The 23,029-nt window shown below is 47.5% G+C and overlaps 1 protein-coding gene across 1 annotated transcript in view; it reads right to left on the bottom strand.

The window, feature by feature from the left end:
- DHH (desert hedgehog signaling molecule) overlaps positions 1–23,029 on the bottom strand; it is a 136,532-nt gene that overhangs the window by 20,838 nt on the left and 92,665 nt on the right. The window contains exon 2 of the mRNA XM_075336933.1: positions 1,168–1,429. Within this exon, the coding sequence (XP_075193048.1) occupies positions 1,168–1,429 (262 nt within the window). The remainder of the gene's footprint in view (positions 1–1,167; positions 1,430–23,029) is intronic.

The raw sequence follows: 23,029 nt of genomic DNA on the forward strand, positions 1-23,029 counted from the left end.
ATGGTATTCACCTATGAGTCCACCCAATTACTAATACTGTAAGTAAAAAGAAATAAACACAAACACCGAAATAATCCTTTATTTCTTTTCACTTACAGATTAGTAGTTGGGGGTGTTATAGACCCTGCCCATTACTAATCTAGGGCATATTGGCAGCTGTGAGCTGTCATTAACCCCTTATATTACCCAGATTGCCACGGCACCAGGGCAATCAGGATGAACTGGGTAAACAGCTGGGATTGTCGCATCTAATGGATGTGACAATTCTGGGTGGCTGCGGGCTGCTATCTTTAGGCTGGGGGCCCAATAACCATGAGCCTCCCCATCTTGAGAATGCCAAACCCCAGCTGTAAGCTTTATCTTGGCTGGGTATCAAAATTGAGGAGGGACCGCACGCCATCTTTTTTTAACATTTTTTTATTTAAATAATTAAAAAAAAAAAAAGCCACATGGGGTCCCTTTTATTTTGATACCCAGACAAGATAAGCATACAGCTGGTGGTTTCAGCCTGTAGTCATCTGCTTTATCTGCTCTGCGTATCAATATACCGGGGACCCTACGCCAATTTTTATTTATTTATTTGTTTTTACACTCCATTAGGGGATCCTGACAGCGTGTGTGATTCCAACCAATCACAGATACTGTCACACAAGTTGGGAGCACAGTCTAATGGCAACCAATCAAAGACACCGGGTCTGCCGGTGGGCGGAGGAAGCAGTGAATATGTAAAAGGATTAATGAGCGGCCCCGGAAGCAATGTGACAGCCCCGCGGGAGACTCAGTACATATACTACTATTTACATTACTAACACCAGCCCCCTAGCCCTTACTAACACATAAGTTTTGCCTCCCATTGAATTCAATGGTGTTCGGATATGTTAGTCAAGCTGTTCAGCGAACACCGGGAAAGTCGACGAACACGAACAGGTTGGATCATCACTATTATTGATTACAAACACATGCTCTGCTTTTACTTACATAGGATATCCAAACCTGACAGGTTACCTTTAATGAAGTTTCCACTACTATAACTTTAATAATAGAGATCTAACCCCTGGGACCTCAAATATTTAGCAGAATGAATAGGTCACAGAGTTAGAGTTGTCTATTATTTTACATTTTACAATAATATTTCAAATATAGTTTTAAAATGTTATGCAATCATACCTGCTTTTACAGAGACATGAATGTGAGCTTTGGACTCATAGTACACCCAGTCGAAGCCAGCTTCAACTGCAAGGCGGGCCAACATGCCGTATTTGCTCTTGTCTCGGTCTGAGGTTGTGATGTCAAGTGCACGTCCTTCATAGTGCAGGGAATCATGGGAATGGTGGCCATCCTCATCCCATCCTTCAGTAACCCGCAACCTTACTCCTGGCCACATGTTCATCACAGAGATAGCCAATGCATTCACTCTGTCCTTGCAGCGCTGAAAGCAAAGAACAAAAATAACAGATCAACAAATGTTTATTACTTTAGACAAATTACATTTTCATATGTCACTCACACAGCGGTGGACATATCATTGGTGCAACCTGTGCAACCGCACAAGGGCTCAAGAAGCAAGGGGGTCCTATTTCACCTCCATAGCAGGTGGAATTGTGCATAATGATGAGCTATTAGGCCACTATAATGTTTTTTTGTCTGTGTCCACCATTACACTCACATAAAATATAAAGCTGTTTTGAATTAGAGCTGGAATCTACCTGCAATTAAATCTTTTATCAGGATAAAAAACACATTTTTTATCATGATGAAGGAGTTTGTTCAACTCTGAAACACATAGATAAATAAAACTGCCCTTTGTTCAACACCATCATCTCCATTGGGTATCTTCTTGACCATCAGCACGGCAGATTTATCCACATATCCATTTTCGTCTATTGCATTTTCTGCTGGTTTTATTCCTGCAAACGGAGCAGCAGCAGCTGGTATCTATACTTACATAGGAGTTGTGCCTGACACAGCCCAGCCAGGTAAGCAATAATACATCTGCAATATTTATTGCCTGATTGTTGCCATATTGTGCGCTCTTTGTTACTATTTAGCTAAATATTCTATGTTGGCATATACCTTGGAACATAGAGAGTCCAGCTGTATTATTTGGTATGTATATATTGAAGTGAGTGCAGATTGCACCTGTTCACATTTTATTTATCAGTTAGGCTACTTTCACACATCCGGCTGTAGCAGTGCGGCACAATACGGTGCTCTGCTGAAAAAACGAAACAGGTTTTTTTTGCCGCCGGTTTTGTTTTTTCCAGCATTGACTTGCCTTGGCGCCGCATTGTGCCTCATGGGCTTGCGTTCCGTCCGGTTTTTGGCGCATTTTTCAATGCATGCCTATGGACGCCGAATGCGGCGCGATGTGGTAAAAAACGCATCCGGCCGCCGCATGCGGTTTCTTCCACTGCGCATGCTCAGTAGCGTGCCGCAACCGGAAAAAAACGGACGGGCCGCATGTAAAAACTTATGCAAAGGATGCGGTGTTTTCGCCGCATCCGTTGCATAGGTTTCACAGCCAGATTGAGCCGAACTGCTCAAACCGGATGTGTGAAAGTAGCCTTAGGAGGTGCTGGTTACAGTTGTCTAAAAAGACACATATGCATGTTTTTCTCACTATCTGACATGAAATCAGAATAAACGTTTCCCGTTTTGGGTCAATTATAAATCAAAATTATCTATATTTGCCAAAAAAACTAAATAATTAGAGAGTTTTAAGTTATGTTTTAAGGATTTTTTATTGCTTTCTGAAAAATCAAAAGTTTACATACATTTCATTAGTGTTTGGTACCATTGCCCTTAAACTGTATCACTTGAGTTAAATATTTTGGATATCCTTCCACAAGCTTCTCACAATAGTTGGTAAGAATTTTGGGCCCATTCCTCCTGACAGAACTGGTGTAACTGAGCCATGTTTGTAGGTCACCTTGCTCACACCGGCCTTTTCAGCTTTGCCCATAAATTTTCAATAGGATTGAGATCAGAGTTTTGTGATGGCGACTCCAAAACATTGACTTTGTTATCCTTAAGACACTTTGTAACCAGTTTGGCAGTATGCTGCTAGTCATTTTCCATTTGGAAGACCCATTTCTGGGCAAGCTTTAAGTTCCGGTCTTATGTCTTGAGATGTTGCTTCAGTATTATCACATAGTCTTCTTCCTCATGATGCCATCTATTTTGTGACGTGCACCAGTCCCTCTTGCAGCAAAACAACCCCACAACATGATGCTGTCACCCCCATGTTTCACAGTTGAGATGGTGTTGTTAGGCTTCAAAACTTCTCCCTTTTTCCTCCAAACATAACAATGGTCATTATGGCCAAACAGTTCAATTTTAGTTTCATCAGACCATAGGACATGTTTCCAGAAATTAAGTTCTTTGTTTCAGTGTGCATTTGAAAACATTAATCTGGCTTTTTTATGTTTATTTTGGAGTAATGGATACTTCTTGGCAGAGTGGCCTTTTCATGTTGATACAGTACACTGTGGCATTATCCACAATCTTACCATCTTCCGCCAGCATCTTCACAAGGTCTTTTGCTTTTGTTCTTGGATTAATATGCACAGTCTGACCAAAGCACATTCATCTCTGGTACACAAAACCAATCTCCTTCCTGAGCGGTATGATATCTGGACATTCCCATCTTGTTTGTACTTGCTTATAATTGCTTGTATAGATTAATGAGGCACCTTCAGGTATCTGGAAATTGTACCCAAGAATGAACCACACTTGTGCCAGTCCACAATTCTCTTTCTGAGACCTAACTGATTCTTTTGACTTTTCCATGATGCTACACAAAGAAGCGATGTGTTTTAGGTGTGCATTAAAATACATTCACAGGTGTGTCTCTAATTAACTCAGATGTTGCCAATAAACCTAACAGAACATATGACTTCATTATATGGACTGTCACATATTGTTTAAAGGCATAGTACTCTTAGGGGTACTTTGCATGTTGCGGCATCGCTACTGCGATGTCGTCTGGGTCAAATCGAAAGTGACGCACATCCGGCGCCAATAACGACGTCGCAACGTGTAAAGCCTAGATGCACCGATAAACGATCGCAAAAGCGTCGTAAATCATGGATCTGTGTGGTGTCGGTTATTTTCATAATTTCGCTGCAGCGACAGGTACGATGTTGTTCCTCGTTCCTGCGACAGCACACATCGCTGTGTATGAAGCCGCAGGAGCGAGGAACTTCTCCTTACCTGCCGTTTACCGGCTATGCGGAAGGAAGGAGGTGGGCGGGATGGTTACGTCCCGCTCATCTCCGCCCCTCCGCTTCTATTGGCCGCCTGCCGTGTGACGTCGCTGTGACGCCGCACGACCCGCCCCCTTAGGAAGTGTGTAGCTGCCGCAGTGATAATGTTCGCTACGGCAGCTATCACAAAATATTGCATGTGCGACGGGAGTGGGTACTATCACGCTCGGCATCGCTATCATCGGCTAGCGATGTCGCAGCGTGCAAAGTACCCCTTAGTGTATGTAAACTTTAGATTTTGCAAAGTAATAAAAATGCCTTAAAACATTCTCTCTCTCTCATTATTCTGGCATTTGGCAAATATAAAAAAAATTGCTAATCCTAATTGACCTAAAATGAGAAAGGTTTCTTCTGATTTCATGTCAGATAGTGAGAAAAACACGCAGATGGTTCTTTTTAGATAGTGTATGTAAATTTATGGTTTCAACTGTAGATATATTTTTCTTTTTCTTTTTTTATGTTTTTGTAATATCTAAACAAGAGTAATAGTGAGTTGTGAATATAATGAAATACTCATGTAAAGTGTCAACTACGCTTCTTAATACAGTTGCTCTTCTCCGACCTTTGATGAATGGATTTAGCGTTTCCATTCAGTAATTTTTGCCTAGTAATCCCACTTCCTATTTGTTTTTAGTTACTTATTTCGCAGTTGTGATCCATGAAAAATATGTACATTTATAACTACAGATTAATAAATGGTTTCATTTATGAACTCTAACAACAAAATGTTATGCCCAAGTCATTTGTTTGGTGCCCATCCTCCACGAGTCACCCACGGGCACAGCCAGTTATCTCTGGTATGCTTGCTTTGCAGCCAGTACCCAGGGACAATCTTGTGTTTCTATGAGATGATAGCTGGCACAGAAAATTTGTCATGTCAGCCCTACTAGATCTGTATGCACATGAATTGTATTTAATATATCAATGGTGGGTGTATTACATTTTTTTTCTTTCAAATGTTCTCCAAATATTCCCTTCTTGCATCTTTTTTGGATTACTTGGTTGAAAGCCACAGCAGAATAGCAAAATTGAATAAAGATGGCAGGTAGCTCAAACAACTCAACAAGAGCAATAAGATGAATATCAATGAACTGAAAGCACATTGAACAAATGGCAGAGTTCTCCAGTTGTTTTTCTTGCTGAGAGCATCTATAGATACTATTATGATACCAGAGAGGTCCTACGGTAGCATTATTCAAGAATCTTCCAGTAGCTTGCACTAGACTTTCACACCTGGATCATATGCTTTTGACATAATCGCCTGCTTTGTAGAGCTGAACTCATCGCAAATTGGTTATTTCAGTGTTACTCTACATGTTAGCCCGTAATCACACTTGCGCGTATCTCGTGCATCACCCGGCACGGCCGCACACTCTCCGGACAGGAGCGGGTCGGCTGCATGTCTCTCTATGTAGCGGAGACGCTCCTGTCCGGAGAGTGTGCGGCCATGACAGGGTGCTGCGATGCGAGACTCGAGCAAGTAGGACTCTGGCCTTTCATGAAGTTTGGCAACATTATTTTTCTTGCTCTTAAATTGGTGTGAATTTAAGTCACAATTTTTGTATTTAATAAAATTCATGGTATAACACAATTTGTTAAATCCAAATGAACTTCACAAGCCATAACGAGTTAAAGCCGCAAAATACTTGATGTTACCAAAACTGTTGGAAGAAAGTTTAAAGATGAAATATGCAGATGGTAGAATCACAATTTGGTGTAAAGGATGTATAGGATTATATTGATTGCATCTTGCTCAATGTAAATGCTAAAGAGATACAAATGTAGCAGCTGAACCCAGGACCGGGCACAATAGGTTTTCCTTGTCACATAAAACACTATAATCCTAATTCCTGATGCTAGGTGGGGGTCGTTTTCTAGATGCAAAAGTTCGATTGGGGTCCAGCAACTTTAATTATACTTTTGCCTAATGTTATAGGCTGCTTTTGGTGGAGTTAGGGTATTTTCTGGACTTTATAGCCACAATACACCCTTTTTCTAATGGCTACTTGAAGTGCCCTTAGAAAGCTCTTTTTTCCAGCCCCCCATATACATGCACACTCACTTTAGCCTGTCTTTTCAAATGAATATTCAACTAAGCTGCTGCCAGGAATCTCTGGGGGTAACTCATCTCCTGTGGGAGCCAAAGGATCAGACAATGAAATTCAACATGCCTATCCTTCCTTCCCCTGACATCATCTGTCTTGGAGAGTTGGAAGACCCTGTGGCACACATTAGATAATCAGCCTAGCCAGAGGGTATAATGTAAAGGGAACCTGTCACCTGATTTGGTGACTATAAACTGCGACAACCACCACTGGGCTCTTATATACAGCATTCTAACATGTTGTATATAAGAGCCCAGGCCGCTGTGTAGAGAGTAAAAATAACTTTATAATACTTACCTAAATGGTCGGTACGGTGCAGATGGATCAGATGGATGTCTCTGTTCTCCAGGTGCGGCACCTCCTCTTTAGGCCATCTTTGTCCTCCTTCTTCTGAAGCCTGTGTACATAACGCGTCCTATGTCATGCACACAGGTGGGCTTTGAAGTCCTGCTCATGCACACTACAATAATTTGATCTGCCCTGCTCAGGGCAGATCAAAGTGCGCCTGTACAGAACCTCAATGCCCGCCTGTGTGCATGACGTAAGACACGTCATGCATACAGGCTTCAGAAGGAGGACAAAGATGGCTGAAAGAAGAGGCGCCGCACCCGGAGAATAGATACACCCCTCTGACCCATCTGCACCGCACCGACCATTTAGGTAAGTATTATAAAGTTTTATGTTCTACACACCGGCCTGGGGTCTTATATACAGCATGTTAAAATGCTGTATATAAGAGCCCACTGGTGGTTGATGTAGCTTATAGTCAACAAATCTGGTGACAGGTTCCCTTTAATCTGTATGGAGCCTTATGCACAGTCCCCAAATCTCAATAACATACAGTACTTCTGGGATATTTAGATGAAACGGGGATACACAACTTCAAAGTGAAGAGAATGAATGTGCAGCAACTTGAATTATGTGAACATGGATCAGAACCTCTCAGGAATGTTTACAAGAAATTGTGGAATCCATGCCATAAATAATTCAGTCCAAAAACCATTCAACCCACTGCTAGAAGCTTGTACCTCTATATATCTTTGGACTATATTAGTGTGTACATGCCCTCATTAGGTATAGCTGCTTACAAGACTTTTGATAATTTATTTTATGAGCTGCTGAAGCCTTTATTTAATAAAAATAATGTGGCCGTGATCGGCTGAATGGAGTCAAGCTCCCTGTCCCATCACTCCCAGTGCTCGCAACACACGGCTCAATGACTTCACTTTAATTGCTGGTTATTAATTAACTTGTTTCCATGCAAATTTCAGATTTGGAATGTTGAAAATCTAAAAACTTTGAAACTTTTCTTCCTGTAACGCTCCCACTAATGGCATTCTTCATGAGACACCCTACACGTAACGTACACAGAAAATTCACAACAATACCAGATCATAGTTGCTGAGAAATTCTTCATTTCCCATTATAAATGAAAAGTCCCTTTTGCAGATTTTGATAGAGCGAAGCCATATATAAATGTATTGTATAAAATTAGGATGTATATCGATGGGTACAGACTCCATATTGAATTTAACAATCCCAAACTTCCATCTTCCTTCCTTTGGCTAAGGGGTACTCTGCACGCTGCGACATCGCTAGCCGATGCTAGGGATGCCGAGCGCGATAGTACCCGCCCCCGTCGCACATGCGATATCTTGTGATAGCTACCGTAGCGAACATTATCGCTACGGCAGCTTCACACGCACTTACCTGCACTGCGACGTCGCTCTGGCCGGCGACCCGCCTTCTTCCTAAGGGGGCGGATCGTGCAGCGTCACAGCGACGTCACACGGCAGGTGGCCAATAGAAACGGAGGGGCGGAGATGAGCGGGACGTAAACATCCCGCCCACCTCCTTCCTTCCGCATTGGCGGTGGAGGCAGGTAAGGAGATGTTCCTTGCTTCACACACAGCGATGTGTGCTGCTGCAGGAACGAGGAACAGCATCGTATCTCCTATTGGTGCGACATTATGAAAATGTCCGACGCTACACAGAGCACCGATTTACGATGCTTTTGAGATCGTTTATCGGCGCATCTAGGCTTCACACGTTGTGACGTCGTTACCGGTGCCAGATGTGCGTCACTTTCGATTTGACCCCGACGATATCGCAGTAGCGATGTCGCAACGTGCAAAGTACCCCTAAGGGCTCACTGACACCACCAAATTCATCAGATGAGTGCTATCTGACTTTTTTATTGGATATCACTCAGACCAATGATATTCAATGGGGCACTGCTGATTAATGTTTAATGTTTAGTTTTTCATACCGATTTGGCGCGAGAAAAAAAAAAACAGCATGCTGCAATTTGTCTTTCAAATCGGATTCCATTCACCAATTTAAGACTATGGATGGGGGGAAATTATTGGACTGTAGTTGGATGACATCCAAGTGCAGTCAGATTTCCAAAAACTCACACAATGGAGAAGATGGAGAAATGTTGTTCTCCATCTTCTCCCTACAGTGTTCTCAGATTCCCTCATCCGAAAGAATCCGATCACACTATGCCGACACTCGGATAAAACTCTCTTGGGTAACAGAATCTACGTTTGTGTGACCCTGGCCTAAGGTGGCCCATACACATTAGATTTTGTGGGGATGGCCTTTAATGCTTTAGCCCCTTCTTTCTATTCAGGAAAAATTTTGAGCAGTAAATCTTGTATTTTCTGTTGCTAGTACTTATAATGCAGATATAGGGAATTTGTTTTACCCTAATATTAAAATTAGAGCAGAGTGTCAAATAAAAGCTATAGTAGATATGTCTAAAGGGGGCTTTACACGCTGCGACATCGCTAATACGGAGTCGTTGGGGTCACGGAATTTGTGACGCACATCCGGCCGCATTAGCGATGTTGCTGTGTGTGACACTGATGAGCGTTTTTGCATCGTTGCAAAAACGTGCAAAATCGCTCATCGGTGACATGGGGGTCCATTCTCGATTATCGTTACTGCAGCAGTAACGATGTAGTTCGTCGCTCCTGCGGCAGCACACATCGCTATGTGTGACGCCGCAGGAACGAGGAACCTCTCCTTACCTGCCTCCCGGCTGCTATGAGGAAAGAAGGAGGTGGGCGGGATGTTCCGGCCACTCATCTCCGCCCCTCCGCTTCTATTGGGCGGCCGCTCAGTGACGTCGCTGTGACGCCGCACGGACCGCCCCCTTAGAAAGGAGGCGGTTCGCCGGTCACAGCGACGTCGCCGGGCAGGTAAGTATGTGTGACAGGTCTGCGCGATATTGTGCGGCACGGGCAGCGATTTGCCCGTGTCACACAACAGATGGGGGCGGGTACCCACGCTAGCGATATCGGGACCGATATCGCAGCGTGTAAAGTAGCCTTTAGTTAAGAAAAACTATCTTTGTTGCCAGTAGCATCCAATCACAGTGCAGCTTTCATTTTTCAGGAGCAGAACACAAAATGAAAGCTGCACTGTGATTGGTTGTTATGGGCAACAAAAAGGTTTATTTTTTACCATTTAAAAAGTATTTGAGACATTTTGGGAATGTAGGTGTCTAGCATATACCTGAGCAAAAATTGACCAATTTAATCCAACTTTGTGGAGTGTATAAATCTCAACGATTTATAGAAAACTAAAATAAAAAAATGTATTAAGTCTTAAATGGTTTTTTTTTCAAGCTTATTCCTTAGGATTGGTCATCAAAATTCAATCAGAGAGGATCCAAAGCTTGGTATTCCTAGTGATCATCTGTTTTTTGCTCTGGTGGCTGCCAGTGAATGTAGCAGGAACAGCACAGCTCTATTTACTATCTAGAGGCTGATCTGAGGCGCTGCAGTCAGCTCCTATTCACTTTAAGGGGCGCTGAGTTTCTGTTCAGGCCAATGGCCATTTCATTGTTGTGTATGGAGCTGTGTTGTTCCCGCTCTCTTCTCTGTTTGCGATGGGCCACTATCAGAGCTGGTAACAGCTGATCGTTGGGGATGTCAAGTATTGGACACGACAGATGTGATATTGTTGAATATCTTAGACCTGAAAAAACCTTCACTGAGAATGTTAAATGGTATGTGCACACTGAATCATTCTGCTGAGTTTTTGGATCAAAAGTTGAGTGTAAACTCCCACATCTGTCTCAATTACTCAAAACTCCTGAAAAACTTAAATCCAAAAACTCGGTATTCAATGGCACACACCCTATTAATAGTTCTCTATAAATGTAGATTAGGAAATCAATTAGATAGTATTAAAGTAGCTAGTGCTTCTATTTTTATTTTACATGTAAAAGCCCACATACAGATTTCGGCATCGGACTAATGTGTGAGACTAATGCCTCATGACTCGCCCCCGATATATGATGTCACATAGCTATTGTTCTGCTGAAAACTGTCTAATATGTATGGGAACATAAAGAGATTGTCTTGACATCACTAATGGTTGAAATTGCAAAGTGCTTGTTAAATCAAACAACTTTGCTTCACAATATAAATCTTGGAGGTATTCTCCAAGGGTCCGGGGCCTATGGATCACCTCAGGATGGGCTTAGAAGAGTCCAGGGACTAGATGGCCATCCTGGCAGAGAGCCTCGGATGGGCCAGAGGAAGTCGTGTGACTAGAAGCCGTCAGAGACAGTGGAGAGGACCCGAAGAGAGAAGAGGGGGAAGAGGAAACATAGGCCCAGCAGCTGGTGGACTCATAGCGGGATAGGCAGAGATGACATATCCCAGAAGAAAGCGGCAACAGAACTCTAGAAGTGTGGCTATGTCTGTCATGATGGTGGAAGATAAAAATAAACTGTTGTAAGAGAACCCCAGTGTCATGTGTCTCTCTGCTACGTCTACGATGGTGACCGGCAGTGGATGGTGGACGTTGCACTGAACAGAAGTGTAAGTGTTGCACACTCTGCCCAAAGCACAGATTCTCTCTGGCAAAGGAGTGCAGAGCCCCCATGGTCCAGTATCCATACCCTCTTTCAGTGCACTTTGGAAAATCTTTGCATGTAGTCCAACTGGATGTTTCTCCAGAGTCTGCTCTGGTGATGCACACTTTCACTTTCACCCCTCTCTCTAAGGCCCCCTTCACACGTCCGTGAAAAACACGCACGTGTGTTACGGGCCGTTTTTTGGGTCCGTGTCCCGTTTTTGTGTCCGTTTTTATGGTCCGTGTGGCACCTGTGTGAATTGCGTATGCTAGCCGTGTTTGTGTGTAGAACGTCCGTGTGTGCATGTGGAATTAACATGTATGTGTACGTGGAATGTCCGTGTGGAATGTCCATGTGTGTGATGCACAATGTCGTTTATAAATGTCGGCTGACAGCAGACAGAGTTGCGCGATGAGAATGAACTCGGGTGAACTTCACCCGACTTCATCCTCATACCGCGGCTCTGTCTGTGTCGAGTACTGATTAGCGGTCACCTGTGAAGGATTCACCGGTGACCGCTAATCCCCCGAGTGACTGAAGTTTCCCCCCCTCTCTCATACTCACCGTTCCTCGATCCCCGGCGCGGCGCTGCACGGCATTCACACTGCTGCAGCGGCTTTTACTATTTTGAAAAAGCCGGCCGCTCATTAAACAATCTCCTATTCCCTGCTTTCCCCGCCCACCGGCGCCTATGATTGGTTGCAGTGAGACACGCCCCCACACTGAGTGACAGGTGCCTCACTGCACCCAATCACAACAGCCGGTGGGCGTGTCTATACTGTGCAGTAAAATAAATAAATAAATAATTAAAAAAAACGGCGTGCGGTCCCCCCCAATTTTAATGCCAGCCAGATAAAGCCATACGGCTGAAGGCTGGTATTCTCAGGATGGGGAGCTCCACGTTATGGGGAGCCCCCCACCCTAACAATATCAGTCAGCAGCCGCCCAGAATTGCCGCATACATTATATGCGACAGTTCTGGGGCTGTACCCGGCTCTTCCCGATTTGCCCTGGTGCTTTGGCAAATCGGGGTAATAAGGAGTTAATGGCAGCCCATAGCTGCCACTAAATCCTAGATTAATCATGTCAGGCGTCTCCCCGAGATTCCTTCCATGATTAATCTGTAAATTACAGTAAATAAACACACACACACCAGAAAAAATCCTTTATTAGAAATAAAAAACACACACATATACCCTGGTTCAACAATTTAATCAGCCCGAAAAAGCCCTTCATGTCCGGCGTCATCCAGGATGGTCCAGCGTCGCATCCAGCTCTGCTGCATGGAGGTGACAGGAGCTGCAGAAGACACCGCCGCTCCCCACAGCTCCACGCGGCAAATGAAGACAGCCGCGCGATCAGCTGAGCTGTCACTGAGGTTACCCGCTGTTACTGGATGCAGTGACAGCGGGTAACCTCAGTGACAGCTCAGCTGATCGCGCTTCTCACCTCAGTTGCTGCGTGGAGGTGACCGGAGCGGCGGTGAGTAGCGCGATCAGCTGAGCTGTCACTGAGGTTACCCGCTGCCACCGCTGCATCCACCGCTGGATCCAGTGACAGCGGGTAACCTCAGTGACAGATCAGCTGATCGCGCTTCTCACCTCAGTTGCTGCATGGAGGTGACCGGAGCGGCGGTGTCTTCTGCAGCTTCTGTCACCTCCATGCAGCAGAGCTGGATGCGACGCTGGACCATCCTGGATTCCGCCGGACATGGAGGGCTTTTTCGGGCTGATTAAATTGTTGAACCAGGGTATATGTGTGTGTTTTTTATTTCTAATAAAGGATTTTTTCTGGTGTGTGTGTGTTTATTTACTGTAATTTACAGATTAATCATGGAAGGAATCTCGGAGAGACGCCTGACATGTTTAATCTAGGATTTAGTGGCAGCTATGGGCTGCCATTAACTCCTTATTACCCCGATTTGCCAAAGCACCAGGGCAAATCGGGAAGAGCCGGGTACAGCCCCAGAACTGTCGCATATAATGTATGCGGCAATTCTGGGCGGCTGCTGACTGATATTGTTAGGGTGGGGGGCTCCCCATAACGTGGCGCAACCCATCCTGAGAATACCAGCCTTCAGCCGTATGGCTTTATCTGGCTGGCATTAAAATTGGGGGGGACCGCACGCCGTTTTTTTTAATTATTTATTTATTTATTTTACTGCACAGTATAGACACGCCCACCGGCTGCTGTGATTGGGTGCAGTGAGGCACCTGTCACTCAGTGTGGGGGCGTGTCTCACTGCAACCAATCATAGGCGCCGGTGGGCGGGGAAAGCAGGGAATAGGAGATTGTTTAATGAGCGGCCGGCTTTTTCAAAATAGTAAAAGCCGCCGCAGCAGTGTGAACGCCGTACAGCGCCGCGGATCGAGGAACGGTGAGTATGAGAGAGGAGGGGAAACTGACCGACAGACTGTGAGAGAGGGACAGAGAGACCGACAGAGAGACCGACCGACGGACTCAGGGAGATTGACCGACATACACAGAAATAGAAAGAATAGCCGACATCACTAGAAATAAAAACACCAAACGGACACGGACTATAGGTAGATGCATACGTGTTTACTAACGTGTGTGCACATACCCATAGACTTTCATTGTATCCACGTGTGCGTGCTCCGTGCAGATAACGGACATGCATCCGTGCAAAACGCAAACACATACGGATCACGGACACGCACACACGGACATAATGAAATAACGCACGTGTGACCACAATCATAGATTAACATTGGTGCACGTTTGGCCGTGTCTCCGGTATATACGGAAACGGACCAAACACGCACGTGTATCACGGACGTGTGAAGGGGGCCTAAAATGCTGTCAAACACCGCTCAGAAGTGTATGAAACTGTTACACTCCTCTTATTATTAGCAGCAGCAGGGAGAGAGGGCTGAAAGTGTATGCCCTCAGAAAAGACTATAAAGAAACCCCCAATTGCACTACATGCAAACATTTCACCTATTGCGCTCCAAAAGCAGACAGACAATCTGTATATCTCTGCAATGTAGTGGCAAAGCGCTAAACAGAAAAAAGCAATTGAGAGATCCCCTGTAAGTCAGAAGGTGTGTGCCAGAAACCTACCACTACTCAGTAGCACAACTACGGTATCATACTGATTACAACTATTCTGGATCTGTCACAAAATTTATCAGACATACTGAATACATTTCTTTGTCTATGGCCAACATCACTCTATTGGGCAGTTAGTCATTCCCAAGTAAGGGGAGAAATTGATTCACTTGTGTTTTCTTTCTTGGTAACTGTCACAAAGCATTCTACAAATGAAACTAAAGGAAGATACGGTAACCTGTCGTAAGAATATGTGTTCAAATATTATGCGTGAATTGATCATTATCTCAAAAATTGCTGTGCGTGATCATACGTACCAGTAACTATATAGAAAAATGGTTAACAGTTAAAAGGGGCATTTAGGTAACAAATTCTGCTTACAAACAGTAGCACATACTGGTTTTGGTCCATGCTATAGGCACTAGCTTCCTTACAATACTACAAGAGCCGAGCCTAGGTGTACTGCCCCGTGCTCGGCAGCCGAGCCACTCGGATCCGGACCTTCAGTGGGTGCCTCGAGGGTCTCCGGGCCCGGGGGTCTCGTGGTCACTTCAACTGAAAGGGGGCATTGTGGTTTGGGGACGTAGATGTACGGCCGGAGCCGTGTTAAGTTCGTGACGCCACCCACGGGATGTGGTGAAGGTGGACACCACCGCTGCAGTTACAGGGCATCCAGGGTAGATGTTACGCAGCAAGTTGTTAACCCCTCCGTGGGCAGGGATGGTGGCCCCGGGACCCGTTGGGAGGATGTTTGGCGGTGCAGGGAGATGGGCGACCGGAGGGTGCTGTTGTACTCACTATTAGTAAACACACGAGTCTCTGGTAAGCCAGGGGGATGGTGGTCGGTGCCCGCAGCCGGCTGCAGTCTGGTCCCCCACTCGGCTGCTGGTCTCGGTCTTTCTCCCGCACCTGTGTTGGATTGTTGACTGCCTGTGCTTGCAACTTCAGGAGTCTGCTCCCGGCTTGTGGTCGCCTAAGGAGCCCTTTGCCCGCAGACGCTGGTCCGTGGGATCTCTGAGCCGTGGCGATGGCCGTTTATCCCCCTCGTTGGGCTGTTGCCTTCAGTCGGGACTTTGGGTGGGACAGAACCTCTAGTCCTGGCTGCAATCAGTTAATTAGCTAGCCCCCAGTAGCTACTGGACCTAGCTTCAGGGTCTGAGTACCCCCCTTTGTGCTCCGGTTTCCGAGTCGGTTCCCCGGGTCGGTACCGGCGGGCTACAACCCTGTCCCGGTCCACCTCGGTTCCACTGAGCCGTCTTCCCGGCTCCTGCAGACGGAGACCGCCGTCTGCCTCCTAGCCAAAGGTACCAGGGCTCCTACCCTGGCACCTGCTCAAATTGTTTTTTCTCCTCTGCTGGAGCTGCACACAGCTCCAGCCCACACACCTCTCCAACTTGAACTCTGAAACTGTACTCTTTATTTTCCCACCCCAGGCTGTCTGAACTCCTCAGTGGGCGTCTTCCAACCGCCTGGTCCCGCCCCCTGGTGTGTCCATCAATCCCTGAGAGGGGTGACTAGGGTTTAAATGTTTGGCTGTATGTTACCTATGAGGGACAGGTGTAATGCCGCGCCCTATTTGTGACTGCCTGGCCCAGCCAGGGCGTCACATAGGCGACAAAGCTATAGACATTTTCTGTATAAGAGATACATTTTAAAGACAACGTATCACTATGTCACAAGTGGCCAGTTTCTTCTCTTATGTGATTTCCATTGATCCCCTGAGTATTCTGGTTTTTCTCCTTTAAAATCCGCCATGTAGTTTCAGAGGTTGAGGTCTTTTTATATAGCTCTCCCAAAATACTAACATTTATGCTCTTTATCAAAGAAGCATTGCCGAGAGGATCCGCTGGGGTTGCCCTTAGGTTGCTCTGCATAATTATCCTATGAGAAATGCCCCCTTGGTACAAACCATAAAATTAGCATCTCTGGTGGCATAAAAAGGCCCATATCTCTGGAGCTGTAAGGCGGACTTTAAAAAAAAAAATGTAAAAAAATAAAATAAATAAAAATAAATAAATACTGTACATAAATAATATACCCATTCAAGCAAGTGAAATAAGAACAAAAACTGTCCACTTTTGTTCTGGTGACAGGTTTTCTTTTAATTTAATTTCAACGAATTTTGCATAAGGCACTTGTAGAAGGAAAATTATATTATGCTTTGTATCAAAAAAAATGCTTCTTTCTCCACTTATGAGCTGCTTTTTTTTACTATTGCCTGCTTCTTAAAAAAGCACTCCCGTTAAGTATTTTTATTAAATGTATGAATATATTTATGCAATGTAGTGTAAGTGTGTTAATATACTCACCTATCCCTGCGCTCTCCGGTGTCTGTTCTTTGCCATGTACCAGTTACGTCACCTCTCTGTAGATTGTCCGGGTCACACAGCGCTCTGGGTGACTTTTATAATATAAGCTTATGGAGCGTCAGAACAAGGCTATATAGGGTGTCATTGTAATAGAGACTTATGGGTCATGTATAGAGCATAGCGTGAGCCAGAAAGCCGCAATTGCGGTGACGTCACTGAGAAGGGAAGAACAGCGCTGATAAGTGCCAAGAACAGACACCGGAGACAGCAGCGGCAGGTAAGTGTACACTCACACTACATTACATGCACACATTTAATTTATACAATACTTAATTGGTGCGCTTCTTTAAGCTCACCAGCCATTCTGAATAAGAGCTCAAATCCAATATCACTGTACGATCATATCACAACTTCCTTTTGAAATCTATGGAGATGGTTGTAGAGGCATAGAGCGGGAGTAGAAGAGAGCAGCTCTGTGTAAGGCTGGAAACACATCTATGCGAGTAAAATCGGTTCGACTGGGCTGAAAAAAACTCGGTTTTCACGTTAGGTGCGAGTGCAACGCAAGTGCGATGCTATTTCTGAATAAATTAATGATTTTACTAGCGTGTGTAATGCGTGTGTAATGCGTATTTTTTACTATGTCATCTGCCATTCAGCTCTGCTACATGGTCGCTAACAGCAGACACAGACAGCCATGTAGCAGAGCTGAATGGCAGATGACAGCAGACACAGACAGAGCCGCACGATCAGAATGAACTCGGGTGAACTTCACCCGACTTCATTGTCATGCTGCGGCTCTGTCTGTGCCGCGTCCTGATTAGCGGTCACCAGTGAAGGACTCACCGGTGACCGCTAATCTCCTGAGTGACTGAAGTTAGCAGCCCTCTCTCATACTCACCGATCCCCGTGTGGACTGATGGCTGGGCACAGGTGAGTATGTGTGTGTGTGTGTGTGTGTGTGTGTGTGCGTCTGTGTGTGTGCGTCTGTGTGTGTGTGTGTGTCTGTGTGTGTACATGCGGAGTGCAAGAGGGGGCAGAGCCGAGCGCGGAAGTGTCGGGATCCCTGCACATGTAGCCAGGGTAAATATGGGGTAACTAAGCAAAGCACTGTGCTTGGTTACCCGATATTTACCTTGGTTACCAGCGTACACTGCTTAGCGCTGGCTCCTTGCACACGTAGCCAGGGTAAATATCGGGTAACTAAGTTTGCTTAGTAACCCGATGTGTACCCTGGTTACGTGTGCAGGGAGCCAGAGAGAGCATGCGCAGCGAAATCCTCAGGATTCCGCTGCTCAAAAAACGCTGCTCAAAAAACGTTACATGCTGCATTCCTTCCGCTCGGCGGAAGCAACGCAGCGTCAGCCAGTGGAAGCAACGCAGGTCCATCACTCGCAATCCGTCGTCCATACAAGTCTATGGGAAGCAGCGGAATCCGTTAACGGATTGCGACTGAAGGAAAACAACGCAAGTGTGAAACTAGCCTTAAGGCCGCTTTACACGCTGCGATATCATGACCGATATCGCTAGCGTGCGTACCCGCCACCATCGGTTGTGCGACAAGGGCAAATCGCTGCCCGTGGCGCACAACATCGCGCGGACCCGTCACACTACTTACCTGCCTACCGATGTCGCTGTGACCGGCGAACCGCCTCCTTTCTAAGGGGGCGGTTCGTTCAGCGTCACAGCGACGTCACAGCAGCGTCACTGAACCGCCACCCAATGGACGCCGACAGTCATGCTTCAGGGGGGGCGCCGCAGAGAGGTAAGAAGTCATAAATTTCCTGTCTCCTCCGGTCCCAGCACTGCAACTTTACTGTTTTTACTGCTGTGTGGGGGCTCCTGCTGCATGTAGGAGGCTGTGTGGGGGTGCCTGCTGTGCGTAGGAGGCTGTGTGGGGGCGCCTGCTGCGCGTAGGAGGCTGTGTGGGGGCGCCTGCTGCGCGTAGGAGGCTGTGTGGGGGCGCCTGCTGCTCGTAGGAGGCTGTGTGGGGGCGCCTGCTGCTCGTAGGAGGCTGTGTGGGGGCGCCTGCTGCTCATAGGAGGCTGTGTGGGGGCGCCTGCTGCGCGTAGGAGGCTGTGTGGGGGGCTCCTGCTGCGCGTAGGAGGCTGTGTGGGGGGCTCCTGATGCGCGTAGGAGGCTGTGTGGGGGGCTCCTGCTGCGCATAGGAGGCTGTGTGGGGGGTTCCTGCTGCGCGTAGGAGGCTGTGTGGGGGGCTCCTGCTGCGCGTAGGAGGCTGTGTGGGGGGCTCCTGCTGCGCGTAGGAGGCTGTGTGGGGGGTTCCTGCTGCACGTAGGAGGCTGTGTGAGGGAGCTCCTGCTGCGCGTAGGAGGCTGTGTGGGGGGGCTCCTGCTGCGCATAGGAGGCTGTGTAGGGGGGGCTCCTGCTGCACATAGGAGGCTGTGTGAGGGGCTCCTGCTGCACGTGGGAGGCTGGGGGGGGCTCATGCTGCGCGTAGCAGGCTGTGTGGGGGCTCCTGCTGCGCGTTTGAGGCTGTGTGGGGGCTCCGGCAGGTATTTGCATATAGTCGTAGTGTGGCCTTTAGATATAACTTCTGTGGACCCCAGACACCCCAGTCCGACCCTGCATCCACCTATCTTTTATATAGTATCTACTGTATGTGTGCCAATGTATGTAAAGTGCTATGGAATTAATAGCGCTATATAAATGAATAAAATTATTATTATTATTATTATTATTATTATGTATATGGTGTAAGTTACGCAGTGGCAAAATGACAGGGCCTGTGGGTGATGGTGGCCATTGCTATTTCCTCGGATGCATGGTTGAACACCATTGAGCATCAGTTGGCCACTGGCTCCCTGTTTCGCCCTTGCTCTGCAGCTGTGGGCCCCGGATAGGTGTAATGACATTAGGGGGAGCATGTAACGTGATACCAGTGGGCCCTGCAGCTGCGGTCAGAGTGGGTGCAGAGCATATGTAGGGGGTAATACAAATATATATAAGAAGTCATAAATTTCCTGTCTCCTCCGGTCGCAGCACTGCGTTTTTACTGTTTTTACTGCTGTGTGGGGGCTCCTGCTGCATGTAGGAGGCTGTGTGGGGGTGCCTGCTGTGCGTAGGAGGCTGTGTGGGGGCGCCTACTGCACGTAGGAGGCTGTGTGGGGGCGCCTGCTGCGCATAGGAGGCTGTGTGGGGGCGCCTGCTGCGCATAGGAGGCTGTGTGGGGGCGCCTGCTGCGCGTAGGAGGCTGTGTGGGGGTGCCTGCTGCTCGTAGGAGGCTGTGTGGGGGCGCCTGCTGATCGTAGGAGGCTGTGTGAGGGCGCCTGCTGCGCATAGGAGGCTATGTGGGGGCTCCTGCTGCGCGTAGGAGGCTGTGTGGGGTGCTCCTGTTGCGCGTAGGAGGCTGTGTGGGGGGCTCCTGCTGCGCGTAGGAGGCTGTGTGGGGGGTTTTTTGCTGCGCGTAGGAGGCTGTGTGGGGGGCTCCTGCTGCGCGTAGAAGGCTGTGTGGGGGTGCCTGCTGCTCGTAGGAGGCTGTGTGAGGGCGCCTGCTGCTCATAGGAGGCTGTGTGGGGGCGCCTGCTGCTCGTAGGAGGCTGTGTGGGGGCGCCTGCTGCTCATAGGAGGCTGTGTGGGGGCGCCTGCAGCGCATAGGAGGCTGTGTGGGGGCGCCTGCAGCGCATAGGAGGCTGTGTGGGGGCGCCTGCTGCGCGTAGGAGGCTATGTGGGGGCTCCTGCTGCGCGTAGGAGGCTGTGTGGGGGGCTCCTGCTGCGCGTAGGAGGCTGTGTGGGGGTTTTTTTGCTGCGCGTAGGAGGCTGTGTGGGGGGCTCCTGCTGCGCGTAGGAGGCTGTGTGGGGGGTTCCTGCTGTGCGTAGGAGGCTGTGTGGGGGGCTCCTGTTGCGCGTAAGAGGCTGTGTGGGGGGCTCTTGCTGCGCGTAGGAGGCTGTGTGGGTTTTTTTTTGCTGCGCGTAGGAGGCTGTGTGGGGGTGCCTGCTGCTCGTAGGAGGCTGTGTGAGGGCGCATGCTGCTCATAGGAGGCTGTGTGGGGGCGCCTGCTGCTCGTAGGAGGCTGTGTGGGGGCGCCTGCTGCTCATAGGAGGCTGTGTGGGGGCGCCTGCAGCGCATAGGAGGCTGTGTGGGGGCGCCTGCAGCGCATAGGAGGCTGTGTGGGGGCGCCTGCTGCGCGTAGGAGGCTATGTGGGGGCTCCTGCTGCGCGTAGGAGGCTGTGTGGGGGGCTCCTGCTGCGCGTAGGAGGCTGTGTGGGGGTTTTTTTGCTGCGCGTAGGAGGCTGTGTGGGGGGCTCCTGCTGCGCGTAGGAGGCTGTGTGGGGGGTTCCTGCTGTGCGTAGGAGGCTGTGTGGGGGGCTCCTGTTGCGCGTAGGAGGCTGTGTGGGGGGCTCTTGCTGCGCGTAGGAGGCTGTGTGGGGTTTTTTTTGCTGCGCGTAGGAGGCTGTGTGGGGGGCTCCTGCTGCGCGTAGGAGGCTGTGTGGGGGGTTCCTGCTGCGTGTAGGAGGCTGTGTGGGGGGGCCTCCTGCTGCGCGTAGGAGGCTGTGTGGGGAGGCTCCTGCTGCACGTAGGAGGCTGTGTGAGGGGCTCCTGCTGCGCGTAGGAGGCTGTGTGAGGGGCTCCTGCTGCGCGTAGGAGGCTGTGTGGGGGCTCTGGCAGGTATTTGCATATAGTCGTAGTGTGGCCTTTAGATATAACTTCTGTGGACCCCAGACATCCCAGTCCGACCCTGCATCCACCTATCTTTTATATAGTATCTACTGTATGTGAGTCATGTATATGGTGTAAGTTACGCAGTGGCAAAATGACAGGGCCTGTGGGTGATGGTGGCCATTGCTATTTCCTCGGATGCATGGTTGAACACCATTGAGCATCAGTTGGCCACTGGCTCCCTGTTTCGCCCTTGCTCTGCAGCTGTGGGCCCCGGATAGGTGTAATGACATTAGGGGGAGCCTGTGACGTGATACCAGTGGGCCCTGCAGCTGCGGTCAGAGTGGGTGCAGAGCATAAGTAGGGGGTAATACACATATATATATATATATATATATATATACACACAGTTAGGGCCAGAAATATTTGGACAGTGACACAATTTTCGCGAGTTGGGCTCTGCATGCCACCACATTGGATTTGAAATGAAACCTCTAAAACAGAATTCAAGTGCAGATTGTAACGTTTAATTTGAAGGTTTGAACAAAAATATCTGATAGAAATTGTAGGAATTGTACACATTTCTTTTCAAACACTCCACATTTTAGGAGGTCAAAAGTAATTGGACAAATAAACCAAACCCAAAAAAAAATATTTTATTTTCAATATTTTGTTGCGAATCCTTTGGAGGCAATCACTGCCTTAAGTCTGGAACCCATGGACATCACCAAACGCTGGGTTTCCTCCTTCTTAATGTTTTGCCAGGCCTTTACAGCCGCAGCCTTCAGGTCTTGCTTCTTTGTGGGTCTTTCTGTCTTAAGTCTGGATTTGAGCAAGTGAAATGCATGCTCAATTGGGTTAAGATCTGGTGATTGACTTGGCCATTGTAGAATGTTCCACTTTTTTGCACTCATGAACTCCTGGGTAGCTTTGGCTGTATTCTTAGGGTCATTGTCCATCTGTACTATGAAGCGCCGTCCGATCAACTTTGCGGCATTTGGCTGAATCTGGGCTGAAAGTATATTCCTGTACACTTCAGAATTCATCCGGCTACTCTTGTCTGCTGTTATGTCATCAATAAACACAAGTGACCCAGTGCCATTGAAAGCCATGCATGCCCATGCCATGAGGTGTTTTTCAGCAAATTTAACTCTGGCCTGTCTATTTTTGGAATTGATGAATGGTTTGCATCTAGATGTGAACCCTTTGTATTTACTTTCATGGAGTCTTCTCTTTACTGTTGACTTAGAGACAGATACACCTACTTCACTGAGAGTGTTCTGGACTTCAGTTGATGTTGTGAACGGGTTCTTCTTCACCAAAGAAAGTATGCGGCGATCATCCACCACTGTTGTCATCCGTGGACGCCCAGGCCTTTTTGAGTTCCCAAGCTCACCAGTCAATTCCTTTTTTCTCAGAATGTACCCGACTGTTGATTTTGCTACTCCAAGCATGTCTGCTATCTCTCTGATGGATTTTTTCTTTTTTTTTCAGCCTCAGGATGTTCTGCTTCACCTCAATTGAGAGTTCCTTAGACCGCATGTTGTCTGGTCACAGCAACAGCTTCCAAATGCAAAACCACACACCTGTAATCAACCCCAGACCTTTTAACTACTTCATTGATTACAGGTTAACGAGGGAGACGCCTTCAGAGTTAATTGCAGCCATTAGAGTCCCTTGTCCAATTACTTTTGGTCCCTTGAAAAAGAGGAGGCTATGCATTACAGAGCTATGATTCCTAAACCCTTTCTCCGATTTGGATGTGAAAACTCTCATATTGCAGCTGG

Source organism: Anomaloglossus baeobatrachus, chromosome 2, assembly GCF_048569485.1.
Source record: "Anomaloglossus baeobatrachus isolate aAnoBae1 chromosome 2, aAnoBae1.hap1, whole genome shotgun sequence".
NCBI classification, from domain to species: Eukaryota; Metazoa; Chordata; class Amphibia; order Anura; family Aromobatidae; genus Anomaloglossus; species Anomaloglossus baeobatrachus.